Raw genomic sequence first — 23,005 nt, 5'->3', positions numbered from 1 at the left:
GTTAGAGTATTACTACAGTTGTGGACACAGGAAAGGGGTTAGTCTCCCCCCACCACCCAGGAGTAAAGAGTGCTGGGCTGCTTGAACACAGACCTTTTAGAATTCCCTTCAAACAGGATCCCAAATCTTTCCTCGCTAAGGGGAGGGGAGGGGTGTTCGGGGGTGGGGTGGGACAGGAAGTGGGATTTGGATGGGATTGTGGGATAAGATCGCGGAGCGGATCTGGACCCGAGCCTAATAAAGGCGGTGTAAATACAGGTGTCATAAAGGACGGGGCGGGGCGCGCGGTTGTCAGGGGCGCAAGCGTCTCGGGGCTGCCAGAATGGCTCCGGCTCAGGGCGCGGCGCCAGCGCCTGTCATGTCCCAGCTGCGCCTCTGGGTCCCACGGCCCCTCCTCAGGTTGGCAACTACTGTGGCTACTAGTCCAGGAGGCTCAGCCTCTGGAGTGGGTCCAGGACCCGCTCCAGCCGACTTCCGACCCTCTGGGGCCGACTGAGCCCTGGTTTTCCCGCTCCCCCAGTCTCCCACCCGAATCTCCCTTTGCGCTTACCCCCGACCCCCGCCCCCACCGGCAGACCCCGGGGACTTTGATTACCTGGGGTCCTCTGCTTCCTCCCAGATGTCAGCTCCGCCTCAGGAATCGACTGAGACTTTGACCGAGACTTTGGTTCCATTCCTGGACACAGATTCAGCTGGAGAGCTGGCCCCGGGGCCAGAGCAGTTAGCGGCTGCACACCAGGACCTGAATGACAAGCTGACTTGGCAAGAAAGGCTCCCAGAGGGGGTCTCAGTGCTGGACTGGGATCAGAAACAGACCCTTGCTCGGCCTCCTCGCCTCAAAAGTAAGGTTCATACTGCAGATCTAGATCAGGCTGCAGATCATCAGGCAAATTAAATACTTTACTTGTTCCACCTCTAGATAGTCAGAATTCAGGCCGGGCGCGGTGGCTCACATAATCCCAGTACTTTGGGAGGCTGAGGCGGGCGGATCACGAGGTCAGGAGATAGAGACCATCCTGGATAACACGGTGAAACTCCGTCTCTACTAAAAATACAAAAAATTAGCAGGACTTGGTGGCACGCGCCTGCAGTTACTCGGGAGGCTGAGGCAGGAGAATCGCTTGAACCCGGGAGGTGGAGGTTGCAGTGAGCCGAGATCGTGCCACCGCACTCCAGTCTGGGTGACAAAGCAAGATTCCATCTCAAGAAAAATAAATAAATAAATAAATATAAAATAAATTTAAAAACAAAATAAAATAAATAAGATAGAATTCAAAAGCAACCAAGTTTACTGTTTTGCCCAAGAACCTGAACAAAGATCTAGCTAAGTATCTGAAGCTTGCTAAGGTTGTTGTGTGGAACTCCACACCTATTTGTATCAAAACCTCAGTGTCAGAAACAAACTTTGCAGGATGAGTATTTAGATTCAAGTATGGATACAGTGTATCCCGGCAGCCTGCCTCCAGAACTCCAGATGAACTCAGATGAGCCTCCAGGGCCCCCTGAGAGAGTTGGACTTTCTCAATTCCATGTAGAGCCTGAAACTCAAAATCCAGAGACCCTTGAAGAGATCTAGTCCTCTTCATTCCAGGAAGAAGCCCCAGAGCAGCTTCCACAGCTCACTGAAGAGGCAGAACCTTCAACCCAGCAGGAGGCCCCAGCTCTGCCTTGAGGGGGTCCCCTCTTCTTCAACAGAGCAGGAGGCCCCAGCACAGCAACTACCTGCCTCTGAAGAGATTGTAGCTCTGCCATTGATACATCATGAGGTAAATGTTCCATTGAAAAGTTGGAGTGAAGCTCAGCACTCACACTTGCGCAGTGTCACAGTCAAACCTGTGGATGTGGAGCTTGCGCTAACTCCAGAGCCAGAAGGAACTTATGTCAAGCCAGGAACAGGCCTCTGCTCAGCCTCCAGAGCGCGCCGAAGAGGTGGGCTCTTCCTCAACCCAATTAGAGGCCCCAGCTCAGACACCAGAGCGCCCTGAGGAGACGAAACCCTCTGCAACCAGCAAGGGACCCCAGCTGAGCCTCCAGGTCCTCTTGTGGAGGCTGAACTTTCCCCCAGTGAGCAGGAGCAACCAGCTCAGCCTTCTGAGTTTCCTGTGGGGGGTGGGGGGGTTGAACCTTCTGAGACCCAGCAGGAGGCCCCAGCTCAGCCTCCAGAGTCCTCTACAGAGAGTGCAGCTCAAACTCCATCAAAGCATGAGGTGACAGTTCACCCTCCAGGTGAGGATCAAGCTCATTATAACTTGCCCAGCATTACAGCGTTACAGTGAAACCTGCGGATGTGGAGATTACCATAACTTCAGAACCTACCAAGGAGGCAGAATCTTCTCCATCCCAGCAGGAGATCCCAACCCAGCCTCCAGAGGAGGTGGAAGCTTCTGCAACCCAGGAGGAGGCCCCAGCTGAGCCTCCAGGTCCTCCTATGGAGTGTGCACCTTCCCCCAGTGAGCAGGAGCAGCCAGCTCAGCCTTCTGTGTTTCCTGGGAGGTTGAACATTCTGAGGCCCAGCAAGAGGCTCCAACTCAACTTCCAGAGTCTTCTATGGAGAGTGGAGCTCAAACTCCACTGAATCATGAGGTGACCATTCACCCTCCAGGTGAGGATCAAGTTCCTTTTGACTTGTCCAACGTTACAGTTAAACCTGTCGATGTGGAGGTTACCATAACTTCAGAGCCTACCAAGGAGACTGAATCTTCCAAAGCCCAGCAGGAGGCCCCAGCTCAGCCTTCAGAGGAGTGGAACCTTCTGCGAGCCAGGAGGAGGCCCCAACTGAGCCTCCAGGTCCTCCTGTGGAAACTGAACGTTCCCCCGGTGAGCAGGAGCAGCCAGCTCAGCCTTCTATTTCTTCTGGGAAGGCTGAATCTTCTCCAGCCCAGCAGAAGGCCCCAGCTCAGCCTCCAGAACATCATGAAGTGACAGTTTCACCTCCAGGTCACCGTCAAGCTCAGCATTCAGATTTGCCCAATGTCACTATTAGGCCTCCAGACATGCAGCTCACTATAGCAACAGAGCCTACTGCAGAGGTGGGAAGTTCTCCAATCCACCAGGAGGCTACAGCTCAGCTCTCAGGGCCAGGGAATGATGTAGAACCTTCTGCCACCCAGCATGGCGGTGCACCTCTGCGTCCAGAGTCATCAGAAGATGCTGGACCTTTAGCAGGTCAACAGGAGACTTCAGTTCAATCTCCAGAACCTGTTAATAATGAGAACCCCTCTCCAACCCAGCAGGAAGCTGCAGCTGAGCATCCACAGACCCCTGAGGAGGCTGAGTCTTCTCCAGCCCAGCAAGAGGCCCAACCTCAGACTCCAGATCCCCCTAAGGAGGTAGAACCTTCTCCAGTCCAGCAAGAGTTCCCAGCTGAGCCACCAGAGCCCCCTAAGGAGGTTGAACCATCTGCAACCCAGCAGCAAGCCTCAGGTCATCCTCCAAAGTCCACTGAAGAGGTCAGTCCTCCACCACAGCAGGAGATACCAGCTCAGCCATCAGAGCCAGCTGAGAAGGTCGAACCATCTCCAGTCCTACAGCAGACCCCAACTCAGCTTTTAGAGCCACCTAAAGAGGTAGAATCCTCTCCAGTTCAGCAGGCAGGCCCTGCTCAGTCCTCAGAGGCCCCTGTGGTCATAGAACCCTCTCAGACCCAGCAGATGGCCCCATCTTCACCTCCAGAGCTCCCTCAGGAAGTGGAACCATCTCTTAACTCAGCAGGGGGTTCCAGCTCAGACTCCAGAGCCCCCTGTGGAGGCAGAACCTTCTCCAATCCAGCAGGAGGCCACAGTTCAGACTCCAGAGCCCCCTATGGAGGTAGAACCTTCAAGCCAGCAGCTGGTCCCAGCTCAGCATCCAGAGTCACCTAAGGAGGTTGCAGCTCAACCTCCAGTGCATGAGATGACAATTCCAATAGCAGGCCAGGACCAAGCCCAGATTCCAGTATCACCCAGTGTCACATTTCAACCTTTAGACCTGGGACTTACCGTCACTCCAAAATCCACTATGGAGGCTGAGTATTCTACAACCCCAAGGAAGACTACAGCTCCTCCAAAACACCCTGAGGTGATGCTTCCACCTCCTGACCAGGTTCAGGCTCAGCACACAAACCTAACAGGTCATAGTTCAACCTTTGCACCTGGAACTTACCACAACTCCGCAACCATGTTTTTTTCCTCCAACCATGAAGAACTCAACTCAGCTTCCAGAGACATCTACAGAGGTTGCAGCTCAACCTCCAGCTCATTATGAGGTGACAATTCCAACACCAGGTCAGGATCAAGCTCAGCATTCAACACTGCCCAGTGTCACAGTTCAGCCTTTGGGCCTGGGGCTTACCATCACTCCAGAATCCACGACAGAGGTTGAACTTTCTCCAACCATTCAGGAGACCCCAATTTAGCCTCCTAAGGAAGTTGTACCCCAACCTCCAGCATATCAAGAGGTAACAGTTCCAACACCAGGTCAGGATCAAGCTCAGCATCCAATGTCACCCAGCGTTACAGCTCAACCTTTGGACCTGGGACTTACCATCACTCCAGAACCCACTACAGAGGTTGAACATTCTACACCCCTGAAGAAGATTCCTCCCAAGCACCCTAAAGTGACACTTCCACATCCAGACCAGGTTCAGACTCACCATTGAAACCTGACTCAAGTCACAGTTCAACCTTTGGATCTGGAACTTACCTTAACTCCAGAATCCACTATGGAGGTTGAACCTTTTCCAACCATGCAGAAGACCCCAACTCAGCCTCCAGAGCTACGTAAGGAGGTTGTAGCTCAACCTCCTGTGTATTATGAGATGTCCATGCCAACACGAGGCCAGGATCAAGCTCAGCATCCAACATCACCCAGAGTCACAGTTCAACCTTTGGATCTGGGGCTTACCATCACTCCAGAATCCATTACAAAGGTTGAACCGTCTACAGCCCTGATGACTACAGCTCCTCCTCCAGAGCACCTTGAGGTGACACTTCCACCGCCAGACAAGGGTCAGGCTCAGCATTCAAACCTGACTCAAGTCACAGTTCAACCTCTGGACCTGGAGCTTACCATAACTATAGAACCTACTATAGATGTTAAACCGTCTCCAACCACGGAGGAGACCTCAACTCAGTCTCCAGACCTGGGGCTTGCCATCACTCCAGAACCCACTACAGAGATTGGATATTCTACAGCCCTGGAGAAGACTATAGCTCCACGTCCAGACCAGGTTCAGACTCAGCATCGAAACCTGACTGAAGTCACAGGTCCACCTACTGAACTAGAACCTACTCAGGATTCATTGGTGCAGTCTGAAAATTACGCCCAAAATAAGGCTTTAACTGCACCAGAGGAACAGAAGGCCTCCACAAGCACCAACATATGTGATCTCTGTACCTGCGGAGATGAGACGCTGTTGTGTATTGATCTCAGCCCAAAGCAGAGGCTCCGCTGAGTGCCTGTGCCAGAGCCCAACACCTACAATGGCACCTTCACCATCTTGTAAGAATCACCTTTCCTCCATTGTCTTCTGTGTCCTGCCTCACATGGCAGCCTTTTCCTGGAGGCCTTCCTGGGCCTTCTTTATCTCCCCAAGCTATACTGACAACTAACTTTCTGCTTTCACCTCTGCCGGTAATCTCTTCTTTCTCGTCGTTCTCCTTTACTATTAGGCCCCTTCTCCAGTCTTTTACTTGTGATTGCTCTTACTTGTTTTCTTATCCATTTTCATTTAGCCCCATCGCATCATTGCTTAACTGCTGCTCTCCTCCCATTTTCGCTTCACCCTCTTCACAGCAGCCTGTCCCTCTCCCCATCTCAGTGATGATGCTCTAAATGGTTAAGAGTTGATTCTAGAGCCAGGCTGCCTGGGTTTGAACCCAGGGCTGTCATTTATTAGCTTGGTGACCCTGAGCAAGTTATTCTGCTCTGTGACTTAATTTCCTCATCTTTAAACTGGGGATTATGCTAGTTACCATTTCATAGGATTGTTGTGAAATTTAGGTGAGTGAATATATGAAACACTTCATCAGTGCCTAGCATATGCAGGAGGGTTGGCTGTGAACATGATTACTCAGTCTTTGAGTTATGTCCAGAACCCATCTTTGTCCCTGGCTTTCTATATGTAGCACTCATTTTGTGTCCAACCCAGAGCCAAGTATGCTACTGTCCCTAGAACATGAAAATGGTAGGAGGGAAGAAAGAGAATAGGCATAAAAAGGGAGGTATATATAATTAAGTACTAAAAGATAATGCAGACCATCGGTGCTAGAATTCACCAAAATCTGTGATCTTGAGATTTGGAGGTCAGAGAAAGCTACATGGATAAGCTAAAACTTTACGTGGGGGTTAAAAAGTAGCTATAATTTGTTAAATAGGGAAAAAAATGGGAGTACAATCTAGGCAAAGGCATGGCTACAGATATGATGAGAATTTAGTAGACCAATCTGGCTGCAAAGAATCAGGCGAGGGAGCGATGAAGAAATGATTATGTAAAACCTTGATTATCAGGTATGGGAGTTTAAAAGTTACACAGTGAGATATGGAAAGCCATTGAAAGTTTCCAACCAAGAGAGATTAAATGATTAAAACAGGGAGGATTATTTTATTTTTTGCATAATGTTCAAGTGTAGACATGCAAAGGATTATTTTAGAATCCATATGTAGAATGCCCTAGAGGGGAAAGCTTAATTCAGGGAGACAAAATAGAAAGGTCTAGCAAAATCTAGGAGTAAAGTGTGAAGGGGCTAAATCAGATTGGTTGTGATAGGAGTGAAAAGAAAAAAGCCTAGGATGTTTCAACTGAGGGCACTGGGCCAAAGCTTTGGTGTTATCCGGCATAGGGTTTCTTTCTTCTTATTTGTTGATAATAATAAGCTTTTGCCCATTTTTCTGTTGAGGTATTTACCATTTTTGATTTGTAGAAGGAGTTAGTTTAGACACATAAGTGATTTTGGATAAAGTCCTTACATTCAAAGTAATTAACCGGCATTATCTGTCTAAGAGATGGGATGGATAGGAAGTTAAGCTTCCGGGAGATGCCTCATTTGTGCCAGTGGTCCCACATTATTTCTTGATTAATTGTGCAAACTGGGAAGCTGATAGCTCCGGAAATGAGAAAGCAGGTGTTATTCTCTCTTTCTGAATATCCCCCACAAGGTTGCCATGATTCTTTTACTTATCCTGTTCATTCTTTTCCTACCTATTCAAGGATATGAACTGTGTTTCTTCACAGAAATTTCCAAGGAAACTATATTTCTTACATTGGTGAAGATGTATGGAAAGCATACAGTTGGACTGAGAAACTGTGAGTATATTCTCTCCAAATATGACAAAAAACTAACTGCATTGTAAGATCCTTCTTGGTACAGAATTTTGAGGTCGGTACCTCTGAGAAAACATGTTTCCCCTCCATACCCCAAATGAACCTCTGTTGATTGCAATCGTGTGGTAATTTTAAAATTAAATTTGGTAGGCTCTCTTTAAAATAAGAGTCAATTTAAATTTATTTTTATTATGCAAATAATACATGGGTATTTTTTTTCTTTTTCTTTTTTCTTTTTTTTTTTTTTTCGGAGACAGGATCTTACTCTGTTCCCCAGGCTGGAATGCAGTGGTGCAATCACGACTCACTGCAGCCTCCACCTCCCAGGCTCAAGTGATCCTCCCATCTCAGCCTCCCAAGTAGCTGGAACCACAGGTGCATGCCACCACTCCCACCTAATTTTTTATTTTTTGTAGAGACAGGGTCTCCCTATGTTGCTTAGGCTGGTCTCAAACTCCTGGGCTCAAGTGATCCTCCCACCTTGGCCTCCCAAAGTGCTGGGATTACAGGCAAGAGCCACCACTCCCAGCCCATGATTATATTCTTAATGTATAAAAATGAAATAACAGCTATAACAAAAATCTTCCTTGTGTCCTACTCCCTCATCCCTGAGGTAACACTCTGTGTTTAGTATATAACCTTCCAGACTTTTTCCCATTTGCCTACATACATATTTACATAAAGCAAAATAGATTTGTTGTGTGGTTTTAAAAATCTTTTTTCTTTACATAAATGGTAACATCTTGCAACTTGATTCTTTCACTTCATGATGTGTCTTAGATTTCCTTCCTTCCCATTACTTAGAGGGTTACCCCATTCATTTAAACTCCTGCATAATATTCCATAGTATGGATGTATCATAGTTTATTTAATAGTTCCCCCATTGATGGATGTTTAGATTATGTCTAGTTTTCTTGTTACATGCATTGCTGCAATGAAATCCATGCTTCTTTGTGAACATGGGCAAGTATTTCTGTAGAATAGATATCTAGAAATGGAATTGTTGGAGTGAAGCCTATGTAGATATGAAATTTTAATTGCCGTCAAAAATGTTGTGCCTACTTACACTATCGTCAGCAGAGTATGACAGCATTCATTTCCCCACACCTTTTCACCACTGGCTATTCTCCAACTTTTTGTTGATGTTATGGATGAATAAAAGGTATCCCATCTAAATTTAAATTTTTCTGATTACTTATGAATTTAATGAAATGTTTTTATGTGTTTATTGAACATTTGTGTTTCTTCTCTGAGTTTTCTGTCCTTTGTTCATGATCTCGTTGAATTTTTAAAATCATTTTCGCATTGATTTATAGAAGGAATTCGACACATAAATGATTTTGGAAAAAATGCTCACATTCAAAGTAACTGGCTTTTTTTTTTTTTTTTTTTTTAATTGAGACAGAGTCTCGCTCTGCCGCCCAGGCTGGAGTGCAATAGCGCCATCTTGGCTCACTGCAACTGCCACTGCCCGGGTTCAAGCGATTCTCATGCCTCAGCCTCCCGGGTAGCTGGGACTACAGGTGCGCACCACCATGCCCCGCTAATTTTTTTTTATTTTTAGAGATGGGGTTTCGCCTTGTTGGCCGGGCTGGTCTTGAACTCCTGACCTGAGGTGATCCGCCCACCTCGGCCTCCCAAAGTGCTGGGATTATAGACGTTAGCCGCCACCCCCGGGCAGTAACTGGCATTTTTTACAACAGTTTGTGTGTCACATTATTAGTTCAACTTACATAGACAAGTTATACACGAGCTCTAAATTAAAAATAAAACACATGACAATCATAGTCATCTAAGAAGAGGAGTTATGACCACTTTAAAATAGTTTCCCTCACCCTTAGTGTGATATCTTATTGGTAAGAAAAAAAAATGCTAGAACCAGACAATTCTGTTTTCTAGCTCTAGAGGAGAGATGGGATTCTGCGGCTTGTGTTCCAGATGGAGTCTCCTGATAACAAGAAGGTGTGGGAGATGGCTAGTAAGGGAGTGTACACCCTTCCTCCAGGGCTCCAGGACCCTGCCCCCTTTCTAACACCAATTGTTCCTGCCTGGAGGAAGACACTCTTTGCTGCCTGGCCCAAGGAAGAAAGATATGTGGTTGATGTGCCTCTGGCTTCTCCCACTCCACTGTCCCAACCAATAACTTGTAGGTAGTTCCTGGGCATTTCTGACAGGGGATCATTTGTAGAGATGCTTCCACATTTTGAGCTAAGTTTGTGGATTTTTAAATTATTTCTGTTCTATGATTTTTAGAGATTTGCTAGAGGTTGGATGGGTAGAGACTTGGCATGTTTTCAATCTGCCACTTGAAATACCACTTCTTAGGAAAACAATTTTGTACCCTTATTATATCCTAGAGAAACTCAGGCAAGAGTACTATCAGGATACAAGTATAAGAATGTTCAAAGCAGCATTCTTTGTAATAACTAAAAACTAGAAATATCTCAGTATCCATACCCAGTAGATGAATCAATATATTGCAGTAGAATCATATAATGGAATACTCTATTATTCTATTATATAATAATAGAAGTATGTTAATACTTTATATAGTAATAGAAGTATTATTAATACTTATTAAAAGTATTATGTGTGTGTAATACTGAATAGAAGGATTATTAATACTTCTATTATTCATTAGAAACATAATGCAAGCCACATACATAATCTTAACTTTTCTGGTAGTCACTTAAAAAATAAAACTAAAAAAGAAACAGGTGAAACATGTTAATATATTATATCCAAAATATTTTCATTTCAACATGCAGTCATTATATATGTTATTAATGAGATATTCTATTTTCATACTAAGTCTTCAAAATATCCAAAGGGGTATCATTTCTACATGTTGTTAGTATAAAAATTAATTGGGGAGTTTACATTCTTTTTTCCATACTAAGTCTTCGAAGTCTTAATTTGGTTGCTAAATTTTTATTAAAAAAAAAACCTTAATCTGTTCTGCTCAGCAGTCTAGGGAGAAAAGTAAATAATAATAATAAAAATACTTAACCTGGCTGGATGTTAGGTAGCTCATGCCTGTAATCCCAGCATTTTGGGAGGCATAGGCAGGAGGATCACTTGAACCCAGTGGTTCAAGACTAGCCTGGCAACACAATGAAACCACATCTCTACAAAAAATTAAAAATATTAGCCAGGCATGATGGTGTGTGCTTATAGTCCCAGCTACTAGGGAGGCAGAGGTGGGAGGATCACTTGAGCCTGGGAGGTCGAGGCTGCAGTACGCAGTGATTGTGCTACTGCTCTCTAGCCTGGGCAACAGAGTGAAACCTTGTCTCAAAACAAACAAACAAACAAAACACCTTAGTCTATATTTAGATTTTGTAAAATTTGCAGTTGAAAAAGTAGCATCATATACCCAAGTTGTTGCAAACATAAATTTTCTAATGACTACATTGAGTATCAGCTTTTAAATTTAAAAATAATTAAAATGAATATATTAAAGATTCAGTTCCTCAGTCACACTAGTCACTAACAGTAGCCAAATATAGCTAGTGACTACCTTATTGGAAGCACAACACAGGCCTTGAAATGAATCAATCTCAGCAACATACATCTTAAATGTCCAAACAGATTATTGAGTGAAAGAAGTGATACAGAAAATAATATGTGTAATATGATTTCATTTATATAATGTTCAAGTAGGCAAAACTAAAATATGTTGTTTATGACTGACATATAATAGGTAAAACGACATTTTATTTTATTTTATTTTATTTTATTTTATTTTATTTTATTTATTTTTGAGACAGGGTCTGCAGTGGTGCAAATGCAGCTCACTGCAGCCTGGACCTTCCATGCTCAAGCGATCCTCCCATCTGAGCCTCTCCAGTAGCTAGAACTACAGGTGTGCACCAACATGCCCAGCTAATTTTAAAATTTGTCTAGAGATGAGGTCCTGCTGTATTGCTCAGACTGGTCTCGAACTTCTGGGCTCAAGCAATCCTCCTACCTTGGCTTCCCAAAGTGCTGTGATTACAAGTGTGAGCCACTGTGCCCAGCCAGAACTACATTTTACTTTACTATTTTATTTTATTTTGTTTTATTTTATTTTATTTTATTTTATTTTATTTTATTTTATTTTATTTTATTTTTTGAGATGCAGTTTTGTTCTTGTCGCCCAGCCTGGAGGACAGTGGCGTAAACTCGGCTCACAGTAATCGCTGCCTCCTGGGTTCAAGCAATTCTCCCATCTCAGCCTCCCAAGTAGCTGGAATTATAGGCGCCCACCACCATGCCCAGCCAATTTTTGTATTTTTAGTAGAGATGGGGTTTCACCATGTTGGCCAGACTGGTCTTGAACTCCTGACCTCAGGTGATTCACCCGCCTTGGCCTCCCAAAGTGCTGGGATTACAGGTGTGAGCCACTGTGCCAGGCCAGAGCTACATTTTAAAAGCAAGAAAATTATAACGAAAGTCAGGATAGTGGATATCTATAAGGGTTAGAGAGGGGGTTGTGATTGGAAAGGGGCACACCTGGGGCTTCTGGGATGCTAGCAATGATCTTTCGTAATGATATTATATGGGTATCTGCTTTATAATTATTAAACTGAATATTTGGCCAGGTGCAGTGGCTCACATCTGTAATTGCAACACTTTGGGAGGCTGAGACAGGGGGATCACTTGAGCCCAGGAGTTTGAGACTAGTCTGGACAACAGAGTGAGACCCCATCTCAGAAATAATAAAATAAAATAAAAACAACATTTATGTTATGTGCACTTTATGCACATTGTAGTTCTCAAATATTTTTAATGGGAGAAAAACGTCAAATGGCTTCACTTGCAGCCCTGACATAGTTCCATGTGGGGCTTTTACAACAAGGTTTGGGAAAAGAGAGGAGGAAATGGAAGTTCTGCTGATCTTGGTGCCACCCAGAGTTGGATTCTAACAGGGACTTTGTGATCTAGAGAGGAGGCGTTAAATATACAATTTGGTGGGAAGAGTGGGTAGGGGTGTGCTTGTGTGTGTGTGTGTGTGTGTGTGTGTATGTGGTGGTGGTGGTGGTGGTGGAGACAGATGGACACAAAAAGGAAAATGTAAGAAAAGCTTTTAATGAAAGCAGAACAGATACCACCATCTTGAAATTATCATGACCCAGATTTCCTCCACATGTAGGAGTTAGTCCTGTGTAGCAAATAGTTGTAGTTTGCATTTTGATCTAGAAAATAACTTTTTCATTTTCCAGAATTCTCAATGAAAATTATTTGACTGAATTACATAGGGATTCATTTGAAGGGCCTGCTATCCCTCCAGTATTTGTAAGTTAGTTAGTTAATCATATTTATTAGTTTTTAGTCATATTATCTGTAAAATGAATAGGGGTTCAAATTAGATAATCTCTAAGATTTCTTTCAGCAATACAATTCTGCAATTCTGTAAGTTTGTATAGGGTCTCAGCCCATCTCTAGCATTAATACCTTCTACGCATTTTCAATTTTTTAATTATATAGACAGAATACAGACAGAAAAGAATTTCACATGGTAATAAGATCTGAGCAGTGATTGACACCCATATGAACCTTGTTTTATAAAAAGTGTTCACATCTCATCTTCCTATATTCAGTCTACAACCAATAGATCAAATCTAATCTACAGTCTGTTTTTAAATAGCCCATTAAGTTAAGAATGGTTTTTACACTTTTAAAGGACTGGGAAAGAAAAAGAAAAGAAACAAAGAGAAATATGCAACAGAGACCACATGCGGCCCACAAAGCCTAAAATATTTACCATCTGACCTTCCCAAAAAAGATTTGGGTCCGGGCACGGTGGCTCACGCCTGTAATTTCAGCAGTTTGGGAGGTCGAGGCGGGAGGATCACCTGAGGTCAGGAGTTTGAGACCAGCCTGGCCAACATGGTGAAACCCTGTCTCTACTAAAAATACAAAAATTAGCCAGGCATGGTGGCAGACGCCTGTAATCCCAGCTACTCGGGAGGCTGAAGCAGGAGAATCTCTTGAACCCAGGAGGCGGAGGTTGCAGGATCATGCCACTGCACTCCAGCCTAGGCGACAGAGCAAGACTCCGTCAAAAAAAAAAAAGAGAAAAGAAAGATTTGAAAAAGTTGCTTTAGTAGAATGAAAGGAATTAAAGTTAACTTCAGATTGTTGCCTAAAGGAGAAGAAAATATAGACCACCTACATTCATTTGAATATCATTAATCCAGAATTTTTTGATAATTTAATCTAAATTAAATTAACATTTACATATTAAATAATAAGCAGCTGAATTATGTAAATAATATTATCAAGAATATTAAGCTACCAAAAGAATAGCCTGGTATTAAGGATTTCACTTCAGGAATTGTTATATTAAAACAGATGTTTAAAATGATGGTTAAGTGGTAGAGCTAGAGTGTTTATAGTAAGTAAGCATATCAGAAATGCCCCTAACTCTTCACTAATTACAAAATAACTATGTCCTCAGCCCTGTTACCAAGGAAGGGATACCTGCATAGTATTTCTGTCTGTTTAGAGATAAGAAGATACTATGTTCATTGCTATGAAAGCTGGATTTTTATCCTTTGCCCATGGTTTAGAGGTGTATATGTCATTAATCCTCATTAAGCTCATTAGTGATGCTTTTCCGCAAACAGATTCTTTCAAATGTAGAAGGCTTAAGGAAAGTGGGTGTAAAGACCCTCAGGTGGATGCCAAAGCGCTACAGAGGCCATGAAGTAATAAAACTATATTTCCTTTAAAATAGTCATTTTCCTTCTACTCACTGCCCCAGCTATTCATTTATTTTATAAATATGTGAGTTCACTTTATTTCCATGTGTCAGTTTTAAACATGGTGGGCAACACAGATGAGCAAGAGCTAGTCCATGCTTTCAAGGAGTTTATGCTCAGAAGAAATGGGATGAAAAATAAGTACATTCAAAAGAAGAAATGGATGTGGGCACTAGGAGGGATACATTGTTTCTGGAGCATAGAAGAGAGGAGATCGACTTCAATTTGGACCCAGGAAGATGTTACTAGAACAATGCCATTTGAATAGGACTTTGAAGGGCTGCTGCGTCACATCAGACAAACATGTTGGGGAAAAGATTCTAAACTTGCAAAAGGAAAATGGGAGAAGGGCAAAACACAGGAAAGTATTTGAGGAATACCATGAGTACCTGTAGAGTACTAGGAGGGAGAGTAGGAAATTGGAGCCCGATCTTCTAGGGCTTTGAATGTCAAGCTAAGGAGCCATCATACGGACCAGTGTTATCACAGCAGTGCTGTGAGATAGAGCTGCATCACAATCACTGGGAGGTCGCGTTAGAACTCAGTTCTGCACTCTACCCTCGCAGTTACTGATTCAGTTGGTCTAGAGTGGGACCAAAAATTTGTATCTTCAGTAATTTCCTAGGAGATGCTGGTCTTTGCAAGCCACTTCTGGAGAGTTTATCTGATGACTGTGTGCAGGATGGTTTAGGAAGGGAGAGACTAGAGATGGAGACATCAGCCAGATGACGTTACACCATCCAGGTAAAGAGGGAGGGCCAAGCTGACAAGCTGGAATCAATGGAAGTAAGAGTTAACTGGAGTCAAGAATGGGTGTTGACTACACCCGTTTTTATTTGAAAAATAAAAATCCAGTTCCATGTTGTTTTGTTGCCCCATCACTGTATAAGTGAAGAAATTGCTTTCATGGAATATTAAAGCAATATGAAACCAAAAAAGAATTTATATTAATATGACAGAAATTAATTATATTAATATGATTTGAATTAGTTCAAAGTTATGTATTAGTTAAAGGGGTAACTTCCTTTCAAATGATGTGAAAGGATGTCTTTTATTTCTTCTGATATTGAACTGGCTTAGGAAAACAGACCTAAACTAGGAAGGTGAGACTATTCCTTTTAATATCAGAAACTATATATAAGGATAAAAACTTTGAGCTTACAATCTAGGATTTGATGAGACTACAAAAGATCATCTAATCAAGTCTACTGCTCTCAGGAAAAATTAATTCCAAAGTCTATCAAGATCTATAGTTGTATATTTTATTTATTAAAACTATGAAGGTGAGACTCTAGGAGAGGTACTGGCAGGGTTAGGGACTCTGGGAAGTTCAAATACAAGTCTAAAGATTTAGAGTTTAGACGAAAACCATGTATTCAATGTTACTCTAAACTCTTCCTATTTATTCCTACTAATTTGACATCTAATAACTAATCAAGGCAATATTTTCCTTTTACTTTTCCTAGAGATTTATCCTGCAATAAAATACAGCCTATTGAAAGACATACATTTGAACCACTACCATTTTTGCAGTTTATGTAAATTACAAATATAACTCGATTACATTTAGAACTTTAATAAAACTTAATGATAAACCTCTTTGCTATTCATTTTGAAATATGATTAAAATTTTAAAAGTAGAAAGTTACTAAAATTATATAGCAAATCCTCTTTGTCTCTAGGAAAGATTAGTGTAAGAATTACTACACAGATCATAGTAAATCATCAGAGAGCAGTGGTTCTCAACCAGTGTGATTTTGCACCCAGGTGACACTTGGCAATGTCTGGAGACAGTTTTGGTTGTCACAACTGTGGTGTCCTCCTGGCATCTGGTGGGCAGAGGCCAGGAATGCTGCTAAATATCCTACGAGGTACAGGACAAACCCCCACGGCAAAGAATTATATAGTCCAAAATGTCGATGGCCCTGAAGTTGTGAAATCCTGTCCTACAGAAATAAAGATCACTTAACATAAGTATTTACTGAGCATTCACTGTTTTGTATCTAATGCACCACATGTACAATGTTAAAGTATAAATCATAAGCCAGTATCTTCCACAGTGAGATTTCTTTAGTGCATAAAGTATTGAGGTTATGTTCCATCCTATATAAATTAGAATCAATGCAAGTGATACATGTTCTGAAAGAACATACATATTTTTCTTCTTTGGCTTGTGTCTTTTTTGGTAGGAATCTTGGTTGCAATTTACTGACAGAACTGAGCTTTGGAACATTTCAGGCCTGGCACGGAATGCAGTTTTTACACAAGTTGTAAGTGAAATAGAAGATGAATACATGTAAACAACTATTTACATGTAAGAACCTCATACAATTATTGGTTAGCTGGGTATAAGCCCATTATGGATTCTGAAAAGCATGTCTTAAATCCATTCGTTTTTTCAAATGGGGAAACTAAAGTACGAAGAGGCCAAGAAACTTATAGAGTTTATATATGACCTGCCCTGCTTTTCCTAGTTCTGACCTTTGGCATGGGCAAGAAAAGGCATGAAACAAGTGACCCTATTGGCACAATGGTCTCAACACACCAAATGTATGTTGGGGGCTGGGCTCCTTTGTTTTGGGTCTAACCTTTCTAGTAAACAAAACTAATTTGCTTCAGGAAACATTTGCTGCAGTGAGATATATGCCCATTGCATTTCTTTCCAAAGGCAAGTTGCCAAGCGAAGCTGCCAGTAATTTTGTGACCGATATGACACTATTCTGTGGTGTTTGTAAGTTGAAACAGTATATTTTATTGCATTACAAAAGTTTGTTTAAAAAAAAAAAGGGGGCCCCAGCTGTGGTGGAATGATGATGAATTGAATAGAGCCTCAGCATCAGGGCTTCTCACTTGCACGGTCCTGGGAGGCCCTTGGGAATCGTTATATTCATACTTTTCCATGTTTTTATTATTAATAGGTAAGGTTCAGGCCCCATAAAATCCTGAAATCACCCTGGGTTCCAATAATTACAATTTTGAATGAAGCCTCTATGTTATTGACAAATACTGATCAGCCGAGTTAGCGGTGTGGTAGGGTCAGTCTATTTTGAATCTGAAACCCATCCCAAGGATATAGCAAGAGCTTATTAGCGGACTTAACTGGGGTCCACTGGCCCAGCACAGTAAAGCCAAACCATTCCGAGGTTTTGCAGTGGGAGAAAGGAGCACATTGGTTTGCAGGGCGCCAAGCAAGGAGGACCAGGCAGTTAACAATCAAAGTCCCCCTCTGAATGGTAGCAATAATCATATCTCTTACAGATGAAATCAGGAATGAAATGGTCTATGGAAAACCAGCAGTGGTTGATAATCCTAAATGTTAAGTATGTACATATTTTTTCCCTGACTTTAAAGTGCTTCTCCTTCATTTACCTACACAGGTCCGGATTGATGGCTTATTTTTAAAAATTTTCTTACTCACTTCATTGGTTCTAATAATACAAGCTCCATAATTTTGGAAACTGAATGACTCTGCAATGTAGAAAGGCTATACCTTGGCCCGGCGTGGTGGCTCACGCCTGTAATCCCAGCACTTTGAGAGGCCGAGGCGGGCGGATCACAGGGTGCCCGGGCATTTGTAGAGAACACTGCCAAAGAAAAAAAGGCTCAGGAGTCCAGCCCCAAGGGAGCTGGAACAGCCTCACATGGTGCAGGGGCCAAGAAGTTAGCCAAGAACTACTTCATTTCCCACCCCCCATCAAATGATGCCAAGGAGACTAACTCCGAAGGGGACTGATGTAAAATGCTTCTGCCCAGCATGGGTGTTCACTGCACGAGAGCACTTGGCCAAGGGGGTGAGTGGGGCTGAAAATCCTGCTCAGGCTCCATGCTGAGCCACATACAAAGTCTCCCTGAGACATTGTGGGGCCCTTCCGGACAGACATGGAGAGCTTCTGAAAGTCCCGCATGCTTGGAATTATTTTCAAGACCCCAGGTATGTGGTCTGCAGTGGTTCTAATCACTGTTACTATGGACTGAGGTACTCATTTAGTCCTAATAAGACCAGAGAAGTACATTGTGAGAGGCGTGGGAACGGCAGCATCACTCACTGTCTTGTCCACGTGTCTCCCCGGAGGCATTTTCAGATTTCTGCCACATAGGAGATGCTCATGGCGAACTGAAACTCAGGTACATTGGAGGATTCATTGCTGTGGCCAGAGAAAGCAGAGGACATGCAAAATGCATATTTCCCTACCTTCCAGGATGGCTTTTTCTAGTTAAGACAGCCACTCTGGCTTAGGGGTATGTACAGACCTCCCAGTGCTACACGCGTGAAAAACATGGCACAGAAACCTCACGGCAAGGAGTCTTCCAACAAGGATGACATCTTTCACAAGGACGTGGAGTAAACGACAGAGCCTTCGTGGTTCCCATCTAAAATGAAGAGGGAGTGAAAAGTTGAATTGCTCCTTTCAAGAATCAACAACCTTGGCATTTTAATTCCTATCCCAGGGGCAGCGAAGCCCCAACAGAGAAAACTCAAACCAGAAAGTCGTCTGGCTGCTGAGCGGGAGGAATGTGAGGTCCCCTGGGAGGACCTCAGGCCTCAGGCCTCTGCAAACTTGGGAAACTGCTGCTGAGGTCCTTCCAGCTCCATGGTCCCCAGGCTGCTGACTGATGGGGGAATATGGAGTCCAGCTGACTACCGGAGCCTGCATGTCTGCTGCTAGCCAGGAGGAAAGGATGACTTCTACCTCCTTTCCATATTCCAAATTTTACATGACTGCATTTTTTTGGCAGCACCCTGCTGGCAAAGGAGACTTGACGTGTGGTTCCTGGGCTTCCGGCACCTGCACAGACAGGGGTGAAATGAGTGTCACAAGCAGCCACCACTCTGCAGCATACCTCCACATCTAGGCGTGGTGGGGAGCCCCACTTATACTTGGAGGTGTCCTGGCACCCTACCCACTTTTTGGTAGGTGTTTGGGTGTCCAAGGCTTTGCAGAAGAAGCAGGCAGGGAGTCTATGGTGGAGTAATGTGGTGGAGAGGCCTGGAGAGGTGTCATTCTAGCTGGGCAGCGGGTGACACGCAGTCATCCCCTCAGTGAACGCTGGATGTGCTCTGTGGCTCCCTGCAGGCCTGCGGATCCACCAGGGGGCTCCGTTCCTTCTGGGCCAAAGCTGAAGAAGCGGCTGCTGCACCAGAGAAGTGCATCTGGATGAAGGTGGAAGCACACGCGGGCCCGCAGAACCGCCTAAGATATCTTCAGGTGTGGGCTTGGAACTGGCAGGCTTTCATTTCTGCTTCATTCCATGGCCAAAGCAAGCCACATGGGCAAGTCTGAAGCCGGGGCAAGGAAGTATCCTCCACCCACAACGAAACCATGGCAAGCGGTAGGTACAAAGAGGGCTGAGGAATTGAGGCCAATAGTTCTATGTATCCAAGTGAGTGAGGAGCCCTGCTTGGGGGATTGCACAACCTGGGTCTGCTCTTGCTGTGGTGTCTGTCACTATGAACATGACAACATGGATCGCCATCAGGTCAGGGACCCTGACAAGGCAAGAATCATGTCCTCCTCTGCACACAACCCCACTCCCTTCCCCACCATGCCTAACACCAAGCCTGGCCCTCAGGGATGACTCAGGAATATTACTGAGAGCATTTTAGGCCATTCCTTCATTATCCCCATGTGACTTGTTGATAAAGATAAGTGCCTCTTCAAGTTCACCTTTTTGAATAAAAGGGATTTATTTAAATATTTCTTTTAAATCTCCACAGCTTTTCATATCTCACCCTAACAGATCTTTTATTCTACTAATAATTCTTTGTTAAGCCCAAGTAGTTGTTAAATGGAGTAAAAGAGTGAGTATATTCTGTGTTCTTATATTGTAGCCAAGGCCTATCTCATTTTTTCCCTAAGTCTGTCCAGACATGCCTGAACATGCCCAGGCATGTCCCAGCTTGCAGCCTATGCCCCTTCCTTATTTGGAAATGTTATTGCCTTCCTAGTTTCCTGTAAAAAGTCCCCTCCCTTCCTTTGTTCCCCATTGCACCTTTACCTATTTAGGAAAATTTCAAGGTTTTAGCCAGTCGGGATCAGTTTAGATTGTGAGGTGCAGCTCCAACCAGTGGAGGTAGGACACAGCAGTAGAAGCCCAGTGCGTCAGGGATAAAAACTCCTGCCTTTCTTTGTTCAGTGTGCTCTCGTGGCAGTCCAGCTTCCAAGAAGCACCCTTTCTGCAGAAAGTAAATTTGCCTTGCTGAGAAAATTATTTGTCTAAGTGCTGGTTCTTCTTTGCGGCACTGAGGAACAAGCATTTGTTTGCAACACTTGTTATGAAATATAGACTGGGCCGGGCGTGGTGGCTCACACCTGTAATCCCAGCACTTTGGGAGGCTGAGGCAGGTGTATCACCTGAGGTCAGGAGTTCAAGACCAGCCTGGCCAACATGGTGAAACCCCATCTCTACTTAAAATACAAAAATTAGCTAGGCATGGTGGCGTGTGCCTGTAATCCCAGCTACTCGGGAGGCTGAGGCAGGAGAATTGCTTGAGCCCAGGAGGTGGAGGTTGCAGTGAGCTGAGATTGCACCATTGCACTCCAGCCTAGGCGACAGAGTGAGACTCTGTCTCAAAAAAAAAAAAAAAAAAGAAAGAAAGAAACATAGACTTATTTCCTAAAGATCAGCACATAGTGCTAAGTATTTCCCCTGTAAGCTGTAAACAGACTCTGCCATTTGAAACTGGGATCTGTCCCCAGATCTGTCAGACCACCAAATCCCATGTCTACTGCTGCCCTCCAGAAGAAAGGGTTTATACAGAGCCAAACACCAAGGCAGGTTAGTGAAATCTCTCTAAAGGCCATTTAAAGCTGGAAAGAGGCTCACCACCTGAAATGCCCTAAGAGGAAGGCTGTCTAGGGATCCAGATGGGACTTAAGGACAATTTTTTTTTTGACACAGTCTCATTCTGTCTTCCAGGCTGGAATGCAGTGGTGCACTTGGCTCACTGCAAGCCTCAAGCTCCTGGGCTCAGGTGATCCTCTCACCTCAGCCTCCCAAGTAGCTGGGACTACAAGCATGTGCCACCATGCCCAATTAATTTTTTTTAAGATTTTTTTTGTAGAGACGGGGTCTCCTTGTGTTGCTCAGTCTAGTCTTAAACTCCTGGACTCAAGCAGTCCTCCTGCCTCTGCCCCTCAAAGTGCTAGGATTACAGGCATGAGCCAAAGCACCTGTCCTCTTAAGGACAATTTTAAGAACAGTGAGGCTCACCGTCAGAGCCCCTGCTGCTCTACAAAGCCCCTTGGCCCCTCTCATCAGGATAAAAGCAAGAGCAGCCCCAGATGTTTTGCCTTAATGGCCATCTTTCTCAGGAGACTTTGCTCTTTAAAGGAGAACCACTTAGAACTATGATTAACTCTAAAGAATGTCACCAGCACTACTGAATGCCAGGCATGGGCCTCATGGGTGAAGAGTATATTTTAGAGCAGTGATTCATGGTAAATTATCTCCCCCAGCCCCTAAAATTGACTATTCAATGTCAAACTATCTCAGGCTCAGGCCGACAAAAGTGGAGGTGTGAAGAACCTAGGGTTGTTTCGAAGTGTCTTGGTTACGGTATATGTGGAAGATTTTAGAGCTTGTTGTAAAAACATGATGACCCATTGCTCTCCAGGCTGGGTGAGGGATTGCCTTTGTAGATTACAAGAGGATATTATGCAGCAGTTTTTAAAAATGAGGCAGACTAGGCCAGGTGAGGTGGCTCACGCCTGTAATCCCAGCACTTTGGGAGGCCAAGGTGGACAGATCACCTGAGGTTGGGAGTTCGAGACCAGCCTGACCAACATGGAGAAACCCTGTCTTTATTAAAAATACAAAAATTAGTTGGGTATAGTGGCAGGCACCTGTAATCCCAGCTACTTGGGAGGCTGAGGTAGGAGAATCGCTTGAACCCGGGAGGCGGAAGTTGCAGTGAGCCGAGATAGCGCCACTGCACTCCAGCCTAGGCAACAAGAGCAAAACTCCATCTCAAAAAAAAATAAAGGGGGGGGGGCAGACTGGGGCAATCTGTCTCCAGAATACATAGGTGCTGTTAAGGGAGTAAAGCAAGATGTAGGAGGGCGTGTATAGTATGCTACTGTGTGCTGTGCATTAGCTGTACAGAATTGTGTGGTGGGATACAGTAGCCACTAGCCACATATGGCTACTTAGGTATAAATTTAGGCCAGGCAGGGTGGCTTATGCCTGTAATCCCAGCACTTTGGGAGGCCAAGGTGGGAGGATAACTTGAGGCCACAGCCTGGGCAACATAGTGAAACCATTTTTCTACAAAAAAATTTAAAAATGTAATAATTGGCCAGGCACAGTGGCTTGTGCCTGTAATCCCAGTACTTTGGGAGGCCGAGGCAGGTGGATCACCTGAGGTCAGGAGTTTGAGACTAGCCTGCCAACATATAGTGAAACCCTGTCTCTACTAAAAAATACAAAAATTAGCCAGGCATGGTGATGCACGCCTGTAGTCTCAGCTACTTGGGAAGCTGAGGCAGAATCGCCTGAACCTGGGAGGCAGAGTTTGCAGCGAGCTGAGATAGTGCTGCTGCACTCCAGCCTGAGTGACAGAGCAAGACTCTGTCTCTCAAAAAAAAAAAAAAAAAAAAAAAAAGTAACCAAACATGATGGTGTGCATCTGTAGTCCCAGCAACTCAGGAAGCTGAGGTGTGAGACTAGCTTGAGCCCGGGAGGTCAAGGTGGCAGTGAGCTATGATTGCACTATTGCACTCCAGCCTGGGCAACAGAGTAAGGCCCTGTCCCAAAAAATAAATTTAAATTTAAATTAATACAAATTAAATACAGTTTAAAAGTCAGTTCTAGTTGGATGTGGTAGCTCACACCTATGATCCCAGCCCTTTGGGAGGCCAAGGTAGGAGGATCGCTTGAGGCCAGGAGTTTGAGACCAGCCTTGCCAACATTGCAAAACCCCATCTCTACTAAAAATACAAAAAATTAGCCAGGCGTGGTG

General features: G+C 44.2%; 1 protein-coding gene and 2 pseudogenes across 1 annotated transcript; all 3 read left to right on the top strand.

The window, feature by feature from the left end:
• Window positions 1–279: 279 nt before the first annotated feature.
• Window positions 280–979, top strand: LOC468230 (leucine-rich repeat-containing protein 37B-like; annotated as a pseudogene).
• Window positions 980–2,705: 1,726 nt separating this feature from the next.
• On the top strand, window positions 2,706–4,081 carry LOC134808862 (leucine-rich repeat-containing protein 37A3-like; the record flags this gene model as incomplete). The annotated part of the gene is made up of 1 exon (XM_063798630.1): window positions 2,706–4,081. A coding segment is annotated over one exon (1,155 nt), but the record flags the coding sequence as incomplete, so codon positions are not given.
• A 93-nt stretch (window positions 4,082–4,174) lies between these two features.
• LOC134808861 (leucine-rich repeat-containing protein 37A3-like) lies at window positions 4,175–5,256 on the top strand (annotated as a pseudogene).
• The last annotated feature ends 17,749 nt before the right edge of the window (window positions 5,257–23,005 follow it).

The sequence above is a fragment of the Pan troglodytes genome, chromosome 19, assembly GCF_028858775.2.
Source record: "Pan troglodytes isolate AG18354 chromosome 19, NHGRI_mPanTro3-v2.0_pri, whole genome shotgun sequence".
In the NCBI taxonomy this organism is placed as follows: domain Eukaryota; kingdom Metazoa; phylum Chordata; class Mammalia; order Primates; family Hominidae; genus Pan; species Pan troglodytes.
Note: the sequence above shows the minus strand (reverse complement) of the source record. Positions and strands in the feature narration are given on the sequence as shown.